Consider the following 23,795-nt stretch of genomic DNA (forward strand, 5'->3'; position numbering starts at 1 on the left):
TATTGCCTCATAAAACTGTGTGGTGGTGCAGTTACCACTACAAACAGTGCGGCTACAATCCAGATGACGAAGATGACACTATTAAGTGGTGAAATCTGACCACCATTGAATGAGTGACATGATTAGCAGGCATTAGGAGGGAGGGGAATAACTAATACCTACAGACATTTGAATCTGCTTTAGTTTAACATTACTTTAAGCTATCAGAGAGAGTGGAACTCAATAAACTTTTGTTTTAGATAACTTCTTTATCAGATGTGTATTTAGATGAAAAAATCTTGCAAGCCTGTGACCAGAAGCAATTTACATTTATGTATTGTTACAACAGCCCCAGGAGCAACAGTATCCCCATTTCATAGACAAATAAACTGAGGCCCATCTGTGGTACCACTGAAAGACAAAATCAGCTCTGAAATGAGAAATACAAAGTTGGTGCACCAGATCCACTGTCACATTCTGATTGCATATCATGTTCCTTTGCTCATTCCTAAGCTTTTAGCTTACTCCTACTGCCATGATATCTGTTTGTCAAACCCAGTCACTCAAAAAATACAACAGTATTTTAAAGTCACATATTTAGACTTTATAAAGTTAGTCTTTTGCTATTTTAGGTTTCCCCACTTGAAACATTTTTCCAGTATCCAGGAAGCCAGATAGGTACCTTCTTAATGGAAATGTAGATTCCTACAAAACAACATGGCTTGAAGCATATCAGCAAATATAGCAATAATACAGAATCAGAACAGGCAAAGATCAAGGTAATTTAAATGTTGTTGCTCAGTCTCATCCCTCCTAATTTTGAATGTCACCCACTACTGAAAACAAGTCAGCTCAGGAATACAACTTAAAACCTACAAGTAGTGTGTAGCATTACAGAGCGCTCAAGATAAACCAATAGGTGAAAAACTTAGATCAGAGGACATATAGCAAATCAGGGAAAGAATTCATCACAGTGTCAAGGAGGACATCAGACTTTATCAATTTTACTACAACCAGTTAGGAAAAACTTAATGTAACTTAAAAATAATACCTGGGAAAATGGTGGCAAGAACCTTTGTTCAGTCATCAAACTGATGCTGTATCCCATCACTTCTCCTCTTGCTAAATTCTCTTCAGGTTTTTCCCATGACACGTTGAGGGAATATGGTGAAAGAGGGAACACTGACGGAGATGGCATTAACATTGGGGCTGAAATAAAATTAATATAATTATATTAATAAAATAAGTGAGCGATGTGTGTAATGCAAGATTTCTCATTGTATTTGTAAAACACCATTTCAGAGCCTTTTCTTTTTCTTTTTTTTAACCTTATTTTCAAGTCTAACTGGAATTTTCATATAATGTTGATAGTACATAAAAAGTACCTCACCCATCATTCTCCTGTCTTCTACTCTGGACATGAACGTAGAAAAAACTCTGCCTATGTCTTCGAAGAAATACTAATCAACACTAAAGTCCTAACCCCTGTAGCAGGTAGGAAAGCACATACAAAAGAAAAGGTCTTGAAGAAAAACTTCATGCAACCTGGGAAAAAACTGATAAAAGCAAAAAGTGTTCAATACTTCAGCATCTTAAAAGCAATTTTGTTTGCTAGGCCAGTTTGAAATTAACATGTCTCTCACTTCTTACAAAACAGTTCCCCTGTCTTCCATAGTAAATCTGTAAAAGGATTGTTTGCACTGCAGTTAAATCCCCACCTGATTACTCTGTAATAATAGGATACCAACTCATAGCACTTCTGCTCCATACAAACAGCCACACTAATGGACCTCTTCCCAAATACAATTTAACACTTTTATAACATACAGTATTTAAGAACAGATAAGCACAAAGACTTATTTTGAAAGGGGAATTAGTTTAGCCTGCTGTTTTGCAATAGCGAATGACTGAGGTCATGATTTTCAAGCTAACAGCAAACAAAAGCATCAGTGATGCAACAGAGATGTTTGATTGCAAAACACAGACTCTATCAGTCTAAAACCCCTAGATTTCTAATGAAAATATTGAAATAAATAGCTGTTATTACAATTATGTCAAGTGGCAAGCCCTTTTGGAAATCTGAACAGAAGGGTTGTAATAAGAGCCATTCTGAACTGGCTAAACTTCTACAACAAATGCTCCATATTATGACACTTGGCTTCCATAAAAGCGTACAAAAAGTTTCAAGTACTATACTCCTGAAAAGGTGACCCTCTCAAGTTTTTGTTTTTTTTTTTAAATTGCTTCCTAATCAATCAAAGCCTCAGTTCAGGAAAACTCACTAGAACCCCCTTTCTGGACACACGTACCTCCTTGGACAACATTCCTGATTCGCACCAATTGTTAATATGTTTGTGACAAAGCCAATCTTTTTTCATGTTTTTTTCCCATTAAAGAACATATACATAACAACTGGGAAAACCCTGGAGAATTCAAACACTGCTTGGTAGAATTTGAGATCTTGTAGTTTTGAAATTTTGGTTTAATTGACAGGGATTATTTTCTTCAACCATATGATTTTATGGTGAAGAAAATGTTTTTGCTTAACACACGAAGTTCTAAGATAATCTGACCTATCTTTAATTAGTGGAAAAATGAAAAATTGTCCCTAATTGAATCATCACTAGACACATACTACTGAAAAAAAATTAAGAGCGCATTCTATTTTAGTTTTTCCTTTCATTTGTATCAAAGAAATTCAAACCAATACTTACCAGCCTCTCCTGTTTTTCCTGATATCCAGCCTGAAGATACGCTACCTGCCATGTTTACTGCTAGCACATAAAATTCATACTCTGTGAATGGCTCCAGATCAGTGACTGTGGTACTCGTCTGCGGTGGAGCCAGGGCATTTTCATTAGGAGACTCCATAACTGGCTGAGGACTGAGCCATCCACTGCTTTGGAAAATACGAATTTCAGGTGGAAGAATGTTCCCAGCCAGCTTTAATTTTTTTCTCATGTAAAGTTCATATCTTATAATTATGCCTAGAGAAAAGAGCAAGTGAGAAAAATTAGTGTATCTAAATGATTTCTGAAGTTCTACTAAAATATCAATGTCAGTTATATATATAATGAGCTATGACTCAATCAATCAACATCACAGAAGATATAGCATTAGAAGTTTTCCCCATTTCTGCTATTTTCATTCAAATGCTTACTTTGGCATTTCTTGCATTACACTGTTTATTTTGTATTTATCCCATGCAATTTTGGGGTTTGAAAACAAATGGCTGTATTACAATATAAGTTCTACTATCCTCACTGGAAGACAATATCCTAAAGTTCTCATCAAATGTTACTGGAAATTACTTCAGGCCTCTGATTTTCAAAGGCAAAAGGCATATTTAATTTTTTCTAAAAAAAAAAAATTATTATTTTTTTTTTTACACAATGAGTAGGGAATTTTTGTGCGACATTTTAATGCCAACCTTTTAGAACATATTACTGGATAGGAGATACGTGTGTGTGTGAGAGAGTTTTCCACCAATGTAAACCTACTATGTACATAGGAAGGTCTCACCAATTTGGGGAAAAAAAAAAAAACACCACCAAAAATTCTGTGTTGGTATGAAGTGATGCATGATCTACACTGGATCATGGAAGCAGTTTAACTGTAAGAATAGACTGTAAGAAAGATGACTGGAGATTTCCCAAATGGAAAAGACGAGAGACACAGGAAAGCCAGGAGATAGTTAATTACCATATAATGTATATATTTGAGGCTATATTCATGTACAGGACTGGAGAAATTGCTTGGGAGAAACAGCTTCTCTCTTTGTCTTTCGAAAGACCAGGAAATTTGGCCAGATATCAAAAGACAGTATTGCTTAAATCTGCCTGTGCTGGCAATTACAAGCATGTAATGGCTATAGAGTAAACTATGAAGAGTATATGAACAATACAGGCTGAGGGACCAGTGCTAACAGCACATATCATCACCTGCATTGTAGCAACTACCCCCTCTAAAGACATACAGGCCTTCTTGTGCGAGCATTCTTCCTGTCTAATCTGGTAATAGCTGGCAAATGAGATGTTTGAAGAGAAAGCTGAGCTCCCCATACACAGATGCCCATTTTGTGAACAGATCAAAATGCTTGTTTTTGCATGCACAAATACTTGCATGTAAATGCAAGTGCACAAAACTCCACTGCACATATATTAAAAGATAAAGTGTTTACCAGTAAAATATGTGGCATCACAAAAGTAACCTACAACAGCTGCGTTCTCAGTTTCAAAAACCTAAAATATTATTACGCAAGTTAGACCAGCAACTCTTGGCAATCGCCTAATCCCTAACAAAGTTATACTGGTAATAGAATTAGTTACTACACATGACGGATGGTTTTAAAAACAGCCCTCTCTGATAATTCTTAGATTATTTTTTTTCCATAACTGTTATCTGCTTGTTTATTCTTTGTCAGGCAATATCACCACATCTGTCTGAACTAGGTGATCTGGCAAATTAGGAAAAAATTAATTTTACTGTAAATGTTTAATTACAAAAGTGATTTTTGCTGCAGCAGATGCCACTAAGGGCTAAATCCTGGACCAAATACATTCAGGTGGAGTTCTGGACTCCAAGAGAGTAAAACACAGACTCTAAGGATACGTTTAGTGGCAGACAGGCAAATTAAGGCAATGCCTTACTTCATTCTCAGTTGATGTCGCATGGATAAGGATATTCTAACCAGATTTGAGAAAATGCTGCTTTTTCTTTGCAAAATCTTTGACTTACAAAAGTAAATACAATGTCCTACCATTTGGTTTCTCAGGTGGTGACCATTCCACAGACAGTTCTGTAGAGCTGATGGTTTCTACCATCGGCGGGTGTAGCCCTTCTGGAGGAGCTTGTGCAGTAATTACTGTTACTGGCTGGCTCTTTAAGCAGCCTCCACTAGTACAAGCTTGCACAGAAAAAACATACTTTGTAAATGGAACGAGATTCCAAATAATTGCTGAAGTTTTTAAGCCTTCATACTGACCACAGGGCTGAAGATCAACCAAGCTCGTACATGTCAAAATGTATTTCTCTATGGGCCCAGAGTCATTGGAGAGGCTTGTCCAGTAAAGTAAAACAGAGCGGTGACTAACAGGAAATACAGGATTTAAATGTAGGCTCCCTGTAGGCATCCCAGATTTTGTTCTGTATGTCACTGAGGCACTTCTAGTAAAACCGTGAACGTTGCTGGCTTGGACATAATAGGAATAGAAGGTATATGGAGATAACATGGTATCGGTGAAGGTCTGAACACCTAAAACAAACAGGTGAGAAGAAAATTGTATCAGTCTAACACATTAAAAATAATCTTAATTTGCATAGTGAAAGTCTTTCCAGCACTAATCCAAGATAAAAGATATTTATGCCAATTTGTATGCTCTTCCTGAGATCATTATGAACATTGTAACTTCTCAAGTTTGTTTGATTTTTTTTTTTTTTTTAAACAGGGAAGGAAACACTCCCCTTTTCCCTTTATTATCTTCCACTGCACATTGGCACCACTAGAGAAATAATTTTTCCACTGAAATTCTCCTAGTTCCTGATGTAATCATGAACATATTAATATAATGATATTCTTATTCCTCCTTTGCTTGGAAATAATTATTTCAAATGTAAATCAGCATTGATATTAGTAGATCTGATTTAGGAAAAAAACCCAAACCAATCTGTAAATTTTCACACCTATGTTTTTGATTCTTTTCATAGCGTAAGACCAAATATTTAATCTTTCTGTGCTTTCACATCCTCACTTCTAAAATAGTGCTTCATAGTTCATTTGTAAAGCATTTGATCTGGGATGAAAAGTGAAACAGAAGTGCAAATAATTATTAAAAAGGTATATCCACCAAAGCCTATATTTACCTTCCTCACCCCCTACATTCCATTACTGTAGACACCTTTTCAGCAGCCTTTTAGCAGCCATGACCACGAATAGCTCCTGGATATATCCCAGAAGCAGTTGCACATCTTAGGCATCACAGCACAATGTAATTTTACGTACAACCATACCACCACCATACTCTCTTTTGTCTTAAGAAATAGAGAACTGTGAGTAACATATTACATGCCAGAGCACAGATACTTAAACTTTTTCGAAACAAACAGAGGACACAGCTAAGTCCTCTCTGTACATCTGCACTGGCAAGCCAGTCCAGCGTACAACTTAAAGAAGAGAAACACAAAATTATGAGCATTGCTAGATATTCAACCCTTGACATTGTAGTACAAAAGCAGCAGCAGCAGCCCAGTAATTGCTTACAGCACTTCAACTACCTAAAGCGATCACAGACTTATTGCCGGAGTCCAGCAATAAGGAGACCCGTTAATCTCATATTCATGCCCTTCAAACCCTGGTACTTCAGGCAAGGTTGGAGAATGGCTCTGCCAGTGCCAGCAATGGTTATTGCAACATCCTTGTGCATTAGCAGCGAGCAGGCAAGTGATGCAGCGGATTTCAGCCTTGCCAGTGAGATTCAGCTCTTTATTCTTCAGCTTTTGGGTTGCATGCCGTTCGCAACTGCGAGTCAAAGTACTTGAGCATTGAGACCTTTCTGAACTGCCTGGACACTCCTACCCTGGCTGAAGTGCTTCTGGGAGCAAGAGTGGGTACTAAAGCCAATCTGACAAGTGTTAGACAAGATTCTTGGACAGACTGGCATGAATCCCCCAAGCAGGAACACGACAACCAGTTGCTGTGAAGGACACCAGCAAGGGGGAACTTGGCATGTGTCCAGTTTCCGATTTTGTCTCCAGAGAAAAGAATGGCCACAGAGGCAGTGTGAGTCAGGTCAGCATGCTAGAAACTTGGGAAAGCTGCACTTTATGGGATGATAGGATCCCCATCCTGCAGGTCTTCAATTCAAAAGAACCACAGAGATGAGAAATAAGTATGCAAAAAAAAGAAAAAGAAACCAAACCAGCATGACTGCTATCAGCAGCAGCAAGTACCACTAATCCTCATGACGAAGCAGGACTACCCCCTAAACTAGATTCCAGGACTTCCTCACTTCAGAACCCAACCCTGCTTTAGAATCAAAGAGAGCTAGAACACGATCGAGAATCAACAAGGAGCGCCATCAATCAAACTAGAACCTGCGCCAGAACCAAGTGAGCCAGAACCTGCTCTGGAACCAAGAAATGGTCCTGAAACAATCAGCAGTCCTGAACCAACAAGCTAGATAAACCATTATCCCCGTCTGGAACTAAGCAGCTATCTGGAACCTGATCTAGAATGAAGAAGCGAGCTAGGGTGTGCTCCAGAACCATCTCCCTACCAAACTACCAACTCCACCATCCATACCTGCCCTAGAAATGACTGCACCAACACAACCCTAGCTCTACAACCAACCAACCCCCAAAACCCAGCCTCTGGAACAGACCCAGACTCTAGGGCCAACCCAGCCTCTAGGGCCCCAGGTTTAATGTCGACAGCAAGCACATTACTGTCCCCTTATTGGAAGAGGCAGATCACCCAGAATGTTGGTATTGTCTGCCAGAAAAGTAGCCAGTACCATCTCAACATTACGGGGAAGTTCATTCCATATAGATGAACACCTGAATAACAGATGGTATCTTCATTTCAGTAGGAATACAGGCTAGATAAAATTGAAGAAAGCCAAAGGGTAGAAGGTTTTACATTCCTCAGGTGAACAACTCCACCATGTATTTAGCTGCATTTATAAATAACTAGAATCAACGTGACTTGAAGTTAGAACGGTAAGTAACTTTGGGGGGTTTTTCACATTTTAGAGTATTTCGTCTTATCCTCAAAAGAAGGATTGGTATCTCCTGAGCCACTGGTTTCCCCGAACAGTCAGGAAAACATTGCTTTAATTGGGTATTCTGCAATACTATCAGCCAAATCGCCAGGACGTTTTAGAAGATTATTCTTAATTTTCCTTGGGAAGTTCAATGTTTCTATAAAACTCTCATTTAGCCATAAGATAATGTTCATCCAGTTGCACTCTTGGGGCATTTCATAAGCATTACAAATTTCACACTATACTGAGGAAAAAAAGTAACATTATCAAAAGTTCCGACAGCATTAACAACGTATTCTTGATATTCAAGCACCAGCAGACAATTTCACATCATTAATTAAGACGATTTACAGGAAATGACAAAACCATCTTTTGAAACCAAATCTATGTTTTTACAAAACAATGTTTCATTAAATAGAAACATGCAAATGTCTCATTATCCAGCTAAATTCATTCAGAATTTTTCACTCTCTGCAAAATATGTAGGTACAGTCACGAAATAACATCCTAGACAATGCACTCAGTTTCAAGTACATTACTAAGCACAAATTTATGACAAAGTATAATGGGTTTTCTTTTGAAATTAATTCACATTTGTACTGGTTAGTCTTTTAAACCAAATTGAGGAATTGAAATACTTTCTATTAGGTCTCTAAACTTTTTTGTAATGTTTCTTTCTCTTCTCTCAATCACTTAATCCCATACTTACACGGGTTGCATACTTTCCTCATGGTATCTACTGAGGAGTTCAAATTCACAGCATAAGCCACAGAGTAATCAACTGTAACACAGTAGCATGCACCAGAACACAAAGATGTCAGGTGCATTCCAAAGGATCTGTGCTTCCACTGAATAATAGTCAGGTTTGGGATTTTTTTTCCTCCAGGGTACATGCCAATAATTAGAAAGACTTAACTTCTGCAAAATATTAGTGCTGCATTGGTACAAAAATGCCACAAACTAAAGAAGCTGCTAGAACACAGATCAAACCTTAGCCGCATTCAACCACATCTCTCTTTTTAAAAAAAACCACTTGTGTGCCATATATACATAAAAACAGTACCCAACCCCCATCTCCTTCGCTTTGGTAAGAGGATCAATATTAGCACAAAATGGCCTTTCCATCTAGGACCGAGTGTCGAATCCTTGAGGACTGCCTTCTGAGGATCCCTTTGCAAGCCTCAACATGACAGAAGTGGTGCTGCTAAAGGCAAATCAGGAGCTACACTGATAGCTTAACAGAAGGTGCTAAAAGTTAAGAGGCCACAAAAAGCTTTCCTAATCTGTTAACAGTTTAAAACCAGGAGGATGAAAAGAGGAGTTTAAGCACATTGTGGTCTCTTCCACTCACCCTAATTCTTTATCTGGGACTTTGCCTTTTTCAGATTTTGGCGCCTGTGTATATTTGCAGGGAATACTTTTGGTGAGTCAATGTCAACATTCTTCAGATTAAAAAGTAAAAAATAATCAGCCATTTTGGATGACTCAGTTTGCCAAATTTTAGACTAGGAAATTAATTTCTTTCAAGCAAAACTAAAAACATAGAACAGTAACTCACTAAAGGAAAACAGACTAATGTATTCAAAATCACAGAGAATGATAATGACAGAAACGAGAAATAATTAAGAAAAATTGCACATATATATAGATATGTACACACACACTCCTACATAAACACAAAATCTTTGATGTCATCTTTCTATAAATACTTACTATAAGGGTGGTAGTCTTCGGTTGTATAGATTTTGGCCTCATCCCTATACAGCTGGTAAGTAAGCCTGTTAGAATTTGGAGAGTCAGGGGAACTCCACAAAAGACTGATAACAGAGGAATTGAGAACTTCTGCTGTAGGAGGAGGTTGCTGGAATGGAGCTAAAACATACACAAAAACAGAGGATGTAAAAATGAAGGTAATCAATAATCACACGAATTTAAATAAAAACGCAAAGAAATTGCTAAGTTTTCTTCAAAGAAAAACTGTCGAGTAAACATACAGGCAAGACATTAATAGACTAAACTGATCCATCCAAATGCTCTCCAACAAAGCTTTTTATCCAAGTACATGAAGCAAATTTCTACATTTAAACAAATGACAAATTTACTCAATCCCCCTTTACCCCGCAAATTAAAGCAAGTACACAACAGTTTTCCAAAGACTTTTTTTTTTAAAAAAAAAAATGTATTTCAAGACCTCTATAAAACAGGAACATGTTTATCTGGTCAAATTACTGAAGTCTATAGCTCAATTATAATTTATTTTTTCAGAGGATTCATTCCATTTTAGCATAGGCCAGGCATAACTTCCTCTAATACAACAGAAATGGAAAGTCCAACTAACTACAGATTTTACTGAAGCGTTACAATAAGCCTACTTAATCAAATGACAAAAAACCACAAAGAGGCCAATTTTGAAGGTTATTTAGGCAATTCACTTCCATTTGTTTCAAATGAAATTTAAATCAATGAGAGCGAGGTGTCTAACATTTTAAGAAATCAGCTTGAGATTCTTATTTACCAAAATACTATTCTGTTATCACCTCCATTAACTTTGGAAAATGTGCTACTTAATTGCATCAGTACCAATAAAGAGAAAAACAAACCTGAAGTTCACAAGCCAAAAGTCTCACATTTTCAGAAAGAGCAGTCAAAACCCCTCCTATGTTTCTTCTGTAATCCTACTGTATGGTCATGGTCCTTCCTAAGACAATGGCTATTACTCAGAAATTGAACTTTATATGCATAGATATGCACATATACATATATACACAGATGTGAGCATAAACACAAATTTTTACAGTTGGACTGAACGACCTTAAAGGTCTTTTCCAACCTAAGTGATTCTGTGATTCTATATTTATGTTATTGTTCAAGGCAGAGCATGAGTCCATACCCTGCTATGAGACCTCCAGCCAGCCTGTTACACTAAGGAAAGCACGAGTCTCTGACCCTCAGCGCACCGTGCATTAGCACAGAACAAGACCAGTCTGTTTCGGCAGCTAGTAATTGCAATAGCTTGATTCAAAGGCAGACTGTGCCATTTCCTTCCCCTCTTTACCAAGGGAGGGAGAACAAGAGGAGTGTGGATCTAAAGGAAAATCAGGAATGAGAATAGCCGAGGGCAGTACAGAAATCAGCATTTGGAGTAAGCTACCAGGAGCTGGATCCAGAAGCACCCAATAAGCTTTTCTCTGTTACATTAAGCATTATAGGAAAATATCAACATTAGAAACATGTGGCTTTTCATTAATTTTTTCTCCTTCTGTTTATAAACTGTCATCATATTCATTATGTGGATATTTGCTTAATATGCACAATTCACTAACAGTTGATTATCAAAATCTGTTCAGCCAAGTTAACAGGAGACAGGAAGCAAAGAGGGAAGCTGCAGACATAAAATGACATGAGCATCTCAAGCCACGCAAGTGATTAGACGTAGAGACACCAACATCAGTGGGTCACATTGCATACAGGTGTTTAACACAAATGTAAAACACGAGTTGAAGCTCTTTATTTAGAGTAAGATAATACAAAACCCTGTACCTATTGCAGTCTCTCAGCCAAGAAACAGCAAAAAACATTTCTAGAACTCATCAGATCGAACCGAACATCAAATCACCATCTCCTATTAGAAAGCATAGGTTGTGGTGCTGCCAATAAAGTTTTCGAGTTCAGCTGAGTTAGGAAGTGAATATATGCTAAAGTGTCTACAGGAGTAAAGTTTGAGAATCAGAGGAAAGAAATGCTCCCAAACCCCTTTGGCATTTTTGAAACTTTCTCTCCATGTAATACATGCTTACAAGATCTCAGCAATCATAGAAATTTACTGGCATAACCTTCCTTCTCCTTTCTCAGTCTCACACTATTGCATACTGTTCCCACGTGTTTGCTGCTTTGCATTTCAGATGTATAAGAAAAGTACTGTGTTTTAGACTTTTTTTATGGAGCATCTAAGATACTGTTGGGCAGAAAAACTGAAAATAGGTCTTTTCCTTAAGGAGTGTTAGTTGGGCAGCGACAGCAACTTACATTTGCTTCCCTTGGCAAAGACTTATAACCAGTAATGGTATCTGTCAACAAAACACTGTTCTGCAATGAAAATCATCACAAATACCAAGCTAGGCAAAGCTCCACATCTGTGCAACAAGTTAAAATATTTTGGTATGAATAACCAAAAGACTGCAATTGCTATATCATTTCCATCCAGAAGAGGACTCCACTTGTCATTTAGAATATTGCCTGATGTATTTTTTTCTAACTAAAATCTATGACATTATTTATCTATGTCATATTATTAATCAATTTTATCGTTGAATTGCCATTGACCTTTATCCAATGTATATCCCAACATAAATAAGTAGGTTGGTTTATGTTTGTAAAGCACTTTGAAGATGAACAGCATCATAAAAGTGCCATGTACTATTATTATTATACATTCAGTTGAAACATCCTACATATTTTAAAGAAACAGCAGGCCAATCAACTATCAGCACAATGAATAGATACTATGCCTTCTACAGAACAGTGTGGGGAAAAACTAAATAAAACAGCACCTAAGCACTTCCAAACTTTGAGAAAAAAAATCACCTCTAGAAACAGATCAGTCTCTTTGTTCTATCCCATTTATAGCACTGTGCATTCTGCAATGCATACTATTTGAAATTTAAACCGCTTTACAATTAAATACAAACTGGAATCAAAGTGAGAGCTGTCTGTCCTTGTAAATGAACTCTTTGTGCATGTACATCTCTGCTTGCAAATCTATAGTGTGTACACATCACAGAGATGAACACCGCATGAATACCTATGCAGTAAACACAAAGAAATACTTTGTGGAAGGAGAGTCCAGAAAATACTCCAGAGATTACTTGGGAATGTCTAACCCTGTCATTGCATTACGCATGGCAACCTGAGCTAACTCTCACAGTAGGACCAGCGTGGCCATTATTAATTAGGCCTGCTGACAGAAATAACCAATGAGCATCTGCAGAGTACTCCATTCACTGGTTACACAGCTTCCAAAACTGGGCTGCTGACTGTGTACGGCAGTAAGGTTCGTCACAAATACACTACAAAAATTTTTCAGAATTAGCTGAGGTCCTTCCCCACACAGTTTGGCATTGCATGGTATCATGTCCTTAAAGCCTGTTTCTGAACATTGACCCGAAGACGACTTAAAAATTTAATTTTCTTATTAAATATTTTTCTCCTCTGCTTCTTTAAAATCCCTGCCAGCTTAGAGACTGTGCACTGGTGAGCAAATCTGAACATTTAATTTTGACTAATTATGACATAAAAGGCTGAAGTTGTGCCATCTCTTCACATCCAGACTCACTATAAGGGCAGAACTGTGGATGTTTCATTACAATTCATGATCTGACCCTCAACACAGCACTAGCCCCACCTCACACATGCCAATTTATGATGCTCTGTTACACAACATCACATACTTTCTCAAAGTTTCTTCAGTTTTTTATCTGAGAAAAAAAGCCCCAAGAGGAGAAAGGCTATATTGCACTGAGAAGCAGATTTTGAATTAATGACCAGGAGCGGTTCTTCAACAGACCTTCTGTTCCTCAGACCTTCTGAAGGCAGGTCTCCTGCCTCCTGTCAATGGCAAGAAAGGGGGCTAACTAAATTGCACAAATGCTATTGCATTCCTGTGGCTAAAAGGTGAACCCAGCACTGGTCACTACAAAGACATGGTGGAAAGTGCAAGGGAACTATGGGCCATTATTCCTCCCCTGGGTTAGACTGCAAGCATAAGCTGTGTGTCTGACATGAAGCATTCCGTACATCTCCGTACACCCCAAAGATGCTCACAGTGAAAACCACCCAAACTTCAGGGACCAGAAATAAGGTGGGGGGTCAGGGGCAAATAGTCAAACCCAGTTTCAGTACTGCTGAACTAATTTAATACTCACTAAATTAAAAAAAAAAAAAAAACAGCAGCAACAAAAAACACATTAATTTGAAAGATATGCTTTTAAGACCTAACATCCACTTACTTTTACTGCAGCCAAACAGGTTGTGGACATCCAAATTACTAGCATCGGGAACACAGTTGTCACATTTCAAGCCAGTTACAAATTGTTTACAAACACACTGTCCAGTAACAAGATGACAAGACCCACTAATGGCTCCTGCAGGATGACAATTACAGTGCTGACATCTATAAACAAAAACAAATCAAGGAAGTGATCAAAACACATTAACACTTCAGTTAAGCACAGTAGGGTTTTGTTTAAAAGATTCTTCGGTAACATAATAAAAAAAAAATCATAAACAGTAGCCTGAGACACCGAAAACCTATTCCCTGATAAAAAAAAAGTAACTTAACAAAAAAGTGCCCATTATAAAAATAAACATTAACATCTCAATGCCAGAATAATATTCTAATTTAGACAAAAACTGCTTGGAATTAAAGAGATTTTTTATATATTGATCCACACACAAACAGGATAATAATGTTTGGTAATAACCACATTATGCACTCAGTCCTGCAACACTTACTCACACACCCTTTCTTGCAGAGCTGTAGAGTTCAGTGATAAATGTGCAGGTAGTTTCATAGGCTTCTGTGCAAAACATGCCACCTTCTAACTTAGAGGAAACTAGGCTTTTGTTGAAAAATAAATCAATTAATTTCTTGTTCACAAAGGCAACTTGAAGTTGAAAAACATAACATGCTGCGAATAAAGGAGAATGAATGTAGACAAAAACTGGGAGGAAAAAACCTCAGATTACAACAGTGAAAGGAAACAAAACAGTAGAAATATAAATATTATAACAGAAAGCACATTTTCTTTGCAGCCTGATGGACAAATCTGAAAATAATTAAAAAGAATATTTAATTAAATCTGTAAATTAAATTATTTTTTAATTAAAAAGAACAAAAAAAAAGTTAAAAACATTGATATCACAGAAATGCCACATTTCAACTCTGTAAATCTCTCTGGCATCAGAGCAGAGTACTTTCAGGATTAATTTATGCTTTGGCTTTTGCATGTGAAACCTCCCTCGATCAACTTGGTTTTTACTTGATATACTATTTCCCCACTGACATTCCTTTATAGCAGGGATACCAATGTCAGATTATGCAAATATTCAAAGACTCGGAACATCTCAGAAGTTAAGCAAAGCAATTTTTCCCTAACTGCAAACACTGTTATGCTACCCGTTGCAATACAGACTGCCATCATTAGTCACAACAAAGTCAACAATGGCAAATAAAACCTTATACTTTAGATTCTAACTTCACTGTGTTTAATTGTTGTAGACAAAAGAGTTTTGAAGAAACATGGACTGGGAGAAATGTGGGACTGTACAGTGCAGCTAAAATATACTGGGAAATCTATACTTTGCTCCCTTTGCCCCGAGCTGGAAAAGTCCGATTCTCAAGCATAAGCAACATCAGCCTTGAAGGAACCTTAAATTACTCCAGATGTCAGGTCCCAAGATGATGAAGCAGCAACAAGACTTTGGAGAAGTCCAAGGGAGAGACAATCACGACATATGCCCTTTGATCTGCTAACCCTAAGACTAGACAAGAGTTGTTGATTTATATCTGGCTGATCTTTCGTTGGCCAGTTTCATCAAATCCAAGGAAACAGGTGGTGGTGCCATTTTCCCAGTCATCAGCATCACCTTGGTCAATCTCTTTCTATCCATATGAAGGCAGAAATAAAAGTGAGTTCAGTTACATTTTGGGTATCGGCTTTTTAAGGCGAGAGAGAGAGGAGGGGAGGGTGGAAACTGTTTTCACATTAGGACACTGAAATTCAGGTCAATAATCAGTGAAATAGACATTAAATGTGACAAATTTTTTAACAAGTTTAAGAAAACTCTTCACATACATTTTCTGCCCATCACAGAGCTCTCTGTATTAGAGTTCCTTTACTCCACAGCAGCTCGTGCTGTGTGATCTCCTGGGTAATCATTCAACACCCTTAAAAAGGCTGATAAAAGCTAAAGCTGCAAAATAAGCTGCAAATTTGTTTTATGGACTAATATCCTTTTGGGAACAAATAAAATACATTCTCTCTCGGAAACCACTATACTATAGTTTGCTCTCTTTTACAGTCAAGAGAAAAGGGCAATTTCTTTCAAACTGAATTAAATCTCTTCATCTGTAGACAGTGCATCCAAATCCCTTTCAAATAGAGGTTTTGTTTAGACTATTTAAATGTCATGACTGAAAAAAAGTTTCATTACAGTAAAAAAAGACAGAATTATTTGCTAAGACAGTACGTTATTATGTCATAATTTCATTACATGATATTAAGTACATATTTAGTTGAGGAGGGGTGTTAAGAAAAGTGTCTCAATAGATAAAAAGACAAGCTTCTCTTACTGCTCCTGTATATTACTGCACCTCTTATGAATAAGGGTCCCCTGAGTATTCCAGTTTTCATTATCATTCGCACATGAGACAATCAAACTGTCATACACATACAGTCACAGTCACAGTTTGCAGCACCTAGCAGGGTGGGGCTGCTCCTTTCTGCTTGTTGCATTTTCTTCTAGGAAAAGTGTAGGGTCCCTACCTCCACCTGTCCTGAATTAGGCTCCAGATCCCGCAAACAACAGCATACGTGTCATCATATTCTATTCTACAGATTATATTTGTGTAATCACATTCAACATTTTCTTAAACTGCAGAACACTAGAACTGACTTTGTTGTTATGCATAGTTCATGCTTTTCAGTCAGGATCAAGGATTCAGTCAATTAAGGATTTTTTTAAAAATTAACTAATCCTTTGAAATCATGTAGGAAATATTTTCAGCATTCTTGTTAAATTCTTCAAGATACTTTGAGTCAAATATATTTGAGTTTTATTAAAACAGAATTACATAAAATCAAGGAAAACAGACTTTTAAAACATGGAAAGAGAAATGTCAGGCCAAGATGAATTGCAATATTGATTTTGTGAGGATAAATGGGTTTTGTAATATTAATATAGAGAAACCTTTATTACATTGACTCTCTAGGTGCAGTTAGAGCCTCTCCAGCAATCTGTTTAAAATCTTCATTTTTCATCCTTATGGGAAAACCTCACTTGCTAAATGGATTTCATAAACAGTAATCTGTCAAGATATATATATATAGACAAACAATTTGTGATGTTCATTGACCAGTTCATTACAGTAAACAATACAGAGGTAAAGCATTTCAAACGTGTACCAATTACAACCATTACAGATCTGTTCAGACTGTGGAAATTTTCGTGCTTCATAAGATGAAATGCATTAAAAATAGGGGGTTCCTGTTTTATCTCAAAAACACCACAAAATAAGTCAGCTCACATATACATTCCTCAGTGACAGAATTTTAAAGCCTCACACTCTCTGTGCGTCACAACTTTTGCTTCTTTTCTGCTATTGAGCCAAGACAGATAGGCCTTTGCCACTACAGATAGCTCATACCCTTTTTGTTCTGTAACCACAGAGTCCTTGAAAGGGTCAGGAAAGTCCATCCAAGGATGGTTTAAGTGACTTTGCAACTTTATAGGGAAAGAAAAAGCATATTACTCTTTTTAAGAAGATATTAACAGTTAAAGAAATGGATTAAAACAGATTAAAAAATAAAGACTTGGATTATCATTTTCAGTGGATAAACATTTCTGCCTGAGGAGCAGAGGTACATTGCCCAAGTAGAGGATAACCAAAAGGAAACCAAACATATGCAACACAAGTTAATCATGTTAATGTACTACCAGAGCAGTCTTCAATACTGTCATGAGGATTAAGAGGTATTAAGGCATTAAAGGCAACCCTGATTCAAATTCCAGAACTGTAAAAACTTTCTGTCTTTTCAACAAGATCTGGATCTAGATAATTCTAGGTATTTCCACATTTTGAATCCAGAAGACAGCTCAAAATGCAGGCAATTGAAAGCCAATATCTGGTTCAGGAAAGCTATTGTTTAACACAGACACAAACCTCTCCATCACCTGCTAAAACTGAAAGGGGAAAAAAAAAATGTATTCCAAGTAACTAAGAAAAAAAAACATTAATAATAAGGAAAATATATTTTAAAAGGAACTTTAATGCTACACAGATTTTATTCCTTACCCTTAGAAATGACGGGAAGTGAAAATAGAAAGTCCTTATTCCCACAGATTACTTTATGGCCATTAGCAGATGCCTCTGTGACCCACAACAGTAAAAATAATTTTTAAAATCTCCTAATGAGTGACAGTAACATAAAAGTTAAAGTGAAAAATCTGCAGAATAATGTCAAATATATGCAAGATGACACTGATAATCACTGCCTAAAAGCATGTCTATCCCACACTAGCTGGGGGAAAGGAGCACAGGGAGGGGAATGTTGTACAGATTTTGCTTCTGTCTGTTTTGGTTTGGTTTTGTTTGTATACTTTATTTATTTTTTAAGGCAAAAGTACTAAATATAACAAAACAATTTAACACCATCGGTCTGCATTAAAATATGACAGCATTAGAACTGTGCAATCTTTCTGGACAATATTTAAAAGGAAATTGAGATTGTGGGGATTAAGCAGGAAAGATGATCCTGGAAAAGAAAGATAGAGCAATAGTTGCAATAACAACGCACTACCTACAGATAGTTTTTTCCCTTACATTCCAGGGAATATAGCCATATAATTTCAGTGTACCTAGAGGCCCCTGGCTACATTAGATAAACAATTTACCCTGTGGCACACAACTAAATGCTGAAAAAGAATACACTGCTTCAGACAAACAGATTTTTAAGCGGAAAGGTGCTGTGAGTATTTTTACTGCTGCTGCTAAAAGAAATTTGGAAAGACACGGATATCTGTAATTGTTTACATTTTTTTGTCCATGTCCTGGTTTGGACTAAACCAGAACTAATTCTGTTTTAGTGCTTTAACTTCCCAGTTAAGTCTCCTCTAACTAACGGCACTTTCTGAAACAGCAGCCTGTTTTTCCAGACAGTGGCTGCTCCCAGCAGTGCTACGGCCTGAGGTTTACAGTCAGTCCCAAGGAATGGGATGCAGGGAGGTCCTTGCTTACACTTGTTCTTAGAGCGACTAAGGTCACTGCTAAACCTTGGACTCCGTGTTGGGGTGCCGGGAGTGAAAAGGGTCGCAAGCACGTAAAAGGTCACCCCTGCAGGGAGGAGCGGACCGGACAGGTGACTCAAACCTGCCCAGCAGAGTATTCCATCCCATAGACGTCATGTTCAGTATAAAGCTGAGGGATCACAAGGGTCAATCTCTCTTCTTCGATGGCCGACATCTGAGGAGGACTCTGTCTGTTCTTCCATCATCGGTCCTGATCTGTGCATCCCTGAATCCAGTGCCTGAGTCCAGCTCCTGCATCTGGTTCCCACCTGCTGCCTGGGACTACCCCAGTGCCAGCCCTGCAGCGTGGTGGTGATGGATCATCATCAGGGTGGGGGCAGTTGGGTTCGGTGTTGGTTTTCCATTGGTTTTGTATCTATTTGTATATATTTCATTATTTCTTTATTCTTATTATTATCTTTCCTTTTATTGTTATTGTTTCATTAAAGCTGTTTTAGTTTTCTTTTTCAAACTGTAAAGTCTCTCTCCCTTGTTCTCTCTCCTTTTCCCTTTTGGGAGGGGAGAGGGGTTAAATGAGAGCGTCTGTGACTTGTTAGTGGCCGGCACAGCCTCAACCCATGACAGTTCATTACAAGACCTTCCCAAGATCTTCAAAAAAAGCATTCACTGGTTATAAGAATGGCACATTACCTGCATTTTAATAGTCAATGATTAATATCTCAGAAAACCAACACATCTTACTGAAGATGCAGTAGAAACGCAGAGAAACAACTACCAAATAGCTATAACATTAGACAGCAGTAGCATTATACAGCGTTCATGTTGTTTCTACTTAAATCTGTGGGAAAACTCCATTTCCTTCAGCTCATGGGAAGCTGAACAGAGCGTTGTATAGCATATCACACGTAAATCAGAGTGCACACGTGAATTCAAAGAGCGATTAATATAACTAGAGCACATCTTTTCATTGTCACTAAAACTTTGGATGAGCTACTATGAGAAAAATGTAACAAGGAGGTTATAAGTGACCTGTGAAAAAGAAACACTCACCTCCCTGTGACAGAGTCAAATCCAAAATAAAGCTCTTTGCAATGTTCACATGTCTGTCCTGTTACAGAGGCATCTTGGCAAATACATTGGCCAGTTAGTTTATCACAGGTCTCATTCACTGAACCAGCTAGGTGGCACAGGCATGGCAGACAGCCAGTGACACTGGATGGAGAAAAATAAAAACCTGGAAAAGGAAGGGATTTTGAGAATAGACAATATGCAAAAAGTGAAAACAATAAGATTATTATTAACTTGTGGATAATCAGGGATGAAACAACAGAACCAATGCCTAGGTAACACACACATCAACTTAAATAAAGCAATATAGTCCTCCTGCAGATCTGAGCTTCTAAATCTTCTCATTGGCACTTTGTAAAGCTATTATTCATCCTCCAGTTGCCAACTCCCATTTTTTATTCTCTCTCTTCAGACTCTATTTTAGAGCAAATGCAAAATAGGGGGAGTACATTAACATGTCTATGGGGAAAGTAAAGACCCAAGGACATGAGAGGTACTAATGAATGCACCACAAGCAGCAGAAACCTAAAAAATAACATACGAGAACAGACATTTGTCCATTCTAGTCTGTGATCTCATCTCTAACAACAGCCAGCTGCAACACACAAGAAACACACATATTTTTCTTAAGAAAGTCTCATAATCTTTCTCAACCAGTGGTTGGCTTAATTCTTGAACATGACAGTGTTTCTTAGGAAAAACCACATTTGATGAGCATTCCCAGGCCTATATAAAATGTATATATTAATCTTCCTCAACATAGTGCTTGTGTCCTACACAACTACTTTTACAGAAACTAATAAACTGATGAAGAAAGGTACTTTCCTCCAATTAAAAGAGCTTTCATTCTGAATCTTATCCTTCTGTTCCTGTATTATTTCCAGTTATGAACAGGAGCACTCACTTCACCTTCCCTACAGTATATTTGTATGCTTCTGCTACACTATCTTTCATCCTATTGTCCTCACAAGCAATCTTTATCTATGCAAGTCTCTAACACATTACTGATAAATAGTTAGATAGAGTTTATACACCTCTAATCTGGTCATTGAAGAACTTACCCATTATTCAGAGCCTCACCTGAAATTCCAAACAAAAGAGCTTTTGCACACTTTTTTTTTAATGATGCTGTACCACTTGCATAATCTATTTTGCTATGTACTCACTTATTCCATTCTTACTAATTTCTTTTCTATATGTCTGATCAGAAGACAATTCAAGTAACAGCATACCAGTAAGAAATATCATTTTCCAAAATTATTTTCTAGTTTTACCTGATTATTAATGGACATTTAAGTGGGTTTTTCACGTAAATTGCTCTGCTCTATTTTATTTTTCTTTTTTGGAGTAGTACAGCTGATTAAAAATGTGTCAACGGATGAGAACTCTGCAAATTATGCTGGTGACACAGTATTAACTGGCACTAGTAAACTGCAAGTCCCTATCTTTGAACATCAATCCTAACATAGGGCCATTGATAAGAGTTTCTGTCTCTGTCAGCTGGTTGCTATTAATTATTATTGCAACTTCAATAGAAGAATTTCAGCTGTTACTCAGATATGCAGTATTTGCACAGACTTCTCAGACACTTTCCCTTTCTCTCCAGATAAAGTTCAATCAGTTTCTTCTTAGTCATGTTCTCAGTTACTGAATCTTTCTTGCTGTCCAATAACTTCCTGATGTCCTGCTTTATAATAAAGAGCCCAAAATTGTATTGTAACATGTCATATTGCCCAAGGCCTTATTATTTACTTTGTCTTACAAAAGATAGCTTTATATATACACCCCTAGGGTGGTATTCTCTGCCTTGGCAGCACTGTTGCACTGTGAGCTCATATCCAAATAGCAAAGGAAGTAAACAAATTGAAAACATTAGAATTTTACGGCTCAAATCTTTGTTCAAGTTTAGCCTCTGGTCCTCAGTGAGATAAATCTCAAGTGAACAGTGAAGTGACATCAGTCTCCAGCTAACATACATTCACATCATAAAAAAACCATGCTGTTGGCACTTTATTCCAGAGAGGCCCCGAACTGAGCCACCACAGAGACTGAATAGCTTGAAGTTATTAGTGAGGCAGCATGTATTATCTCATACTGCAGTTGTCTGCGCAGTACAGTGCCCGTCCTGTGCATAAATAGAGGAGAACCATTTGCCAGCAATGTCACTCTTGAGCACAATGAACGACTCCACTCAAAGAACGTAAGAGGAAGATAGGAAACAAGTTTAAGCCTGGACTCCTGCAGAAGGTCAAAGCACTTCTTCAGGACCCAGTTTATAGTTGCAGTAAATGACAAGCGCTCAGGCTAAAACATACCCTTGTCCATCTGAAATTTAGCATGTCTAAGTTTTGCTGTTTTACTACTGTTCAAGTAAAGACTATAGTGGATAAAAAAGCATTTACTAATGTTTAAGTAAAGACTATAGGAGGTAAATAAGCACATCTCTAGAAAATAAATTCATTTTGGCTGAGCAGAATCACTACAGCATACATTATTTCTGTCATAGCAGTGAAATTCCTAATTTTAAAGAATTTATACCTTAAATGTTAAACATCCTGGCTCTCCTGATGTCATACTGCCTAAACCACTGTAGAGCAGTGAAGGTTTTGGTATGGGTTTTTTTTGTTGGTTTTGTTGTTTTGGTTTTTTTTTTAATAATAATCTTTTAGAAACAGTCTAAAAGTTTAACTAAGTACCTGGATATACCACAATTATTTTTTTTTTCAGAAGCAGCAAGTAAAAGTTTTTTTAAAGTAAGGGATAGGAAAATGGGAGAAAGTCCTTTCCCCAACTAATTTATAAGTGAATTAACATGATTAAACATAGACAAAAAGAGAAGAGACACTGGATTACTAATTCACACTGTTTGTCATAATCACTACCATTATGTACTTCTGCCACCTAGAATTTGGCAGGAAAGAGTAAGAAACAACTTAATGCAAGCTTAATTTACAGCAAGGTTAGAAGGCCTCATAAAAGTTGCTTTATGAAGGAACCACTGTTGTACAATAGAGCCAATTTCCAATTTTAAGACAGCCACTGCAAATCTCTACAAGATCTATGTATATAACTAGTATTATGCTTATTCTTTTTCAGATTTTTTCCAATTCAACCCTAACTGATCACATTTGTCAATCAAACATACTCTTCAAAAGGAACAATGAAAGTCATAGCAAAGTATTCAGCTTTCTTTTTTAATTATACGAAAAGCTGGAGATGAGCCAACAAGGCAGCCTGCGGCCCAGAAGGCCAACCGCATCCTGGGCTGTATCAAGAGAAGTGTTGCCAGCAAGTCAAGGGATGTGATTCTCCCCCTCTACTCTGCTTTGGTGAGACCCCACCTGGAGCACCGTGTCCAGCTCTGGAGTCCTCAATACAAGAAGGACATGGACCTGTTGGAGCAGGTCTAGAGGAGGGCCACAAAAATGATCAGGGAGCTGGAGCACCTCCCCTATGAAGACAGGCTGAGGGAGTTGGGGTTGTTCAGCCTGGAGAAGAGAAGACTCCAGGGGGACCTTATAGCGGCCTTCCAGTACCTGATGGGGGCCTACAGGAAAGCTGGGGAGGGACTGTTTACAAGGGCACATAGCAATAGGATGAGGGCAATGGTTTTAAAATGGAAATGGGTAGATTTAGATTGGATATTAGGAAGAAGTTATTTACCATAAGAGTAGTAAAGCACTGGAACAGTTTGCCCAGAGAGGTGGTGGAGACCCCATCCCTGGAGAAATTCAAGATCAGGCTTGATGGGGCTCTGGGCAACCTGATTCAGCTAAAGAAGTCCCTGCTCACTGCAGGGTGGTTGGACTAGATGACCTGTGGGGGTCCCTTCCAGCCCAATGCATTCTATGATTCTATTTCTCCCACTGTATAGCTCATGGAAAAGGAACAGCCAAACAATTCCTTAGCACTTTTACATGCTTACCAACTACAGCAGTATTGCTCATTTCTTAACCACAGTCT

At 37.7% G+C, this 23,795-nt stretch overlaps 1 protein-coding gene across 1 annotated transcript in view; it reads right to left on the reverse strand.

Annotated features, from left to right (window-relative positions):
- USH2A (usherin) overlaps positions 1-23,795 on the reverse strand; it is a 395,830-nt gene that overhangs the window by 296,448 nt on the left and 75,587 nt on the right. The window contains exons 13-18 of the mRNA XM_086460628.1: positions 19,815-19,998; positions 13,745-13,908; positions 9,453-9,611; positions 4,739-5,233; positions 2,694-2,966; positions 1,031-1,188 (exon numbers count right to left, since the gene is read on the reverse strand). Coding sequence (XP_086316754.1) covers positions 1,031-1,188; positions 2,694-2,966; positions 4,739-5,233; positions 9,453-9,611; positions 13,745-13,908; positions 19,815-19,998 — 1,433 coding nt within the window. The remainder of the gene's footprint in view (positions 1-1,030; positions 1,189-2,693; positions 2,967-4,738; positions 5,234-9,452; positions 9,612-13,744; positions 13,909-19,814; positions 19,999-23,795) is intronic.

The sequence above is a fragment of the Leptosomus discolor genome, chromosome 2, assembly GCF_034619465.1.
Source record: "Leptosomus discolor isolate bLepDis1 chromosome 2, bLepDis1.hap2, whole genome shotgun sequence".
NCBI lineage: Eukaryota > Metazoa > Chordata > Aves > Leptosomiformes > Leptosomidae > Leptosomus > Leptosomus discolor.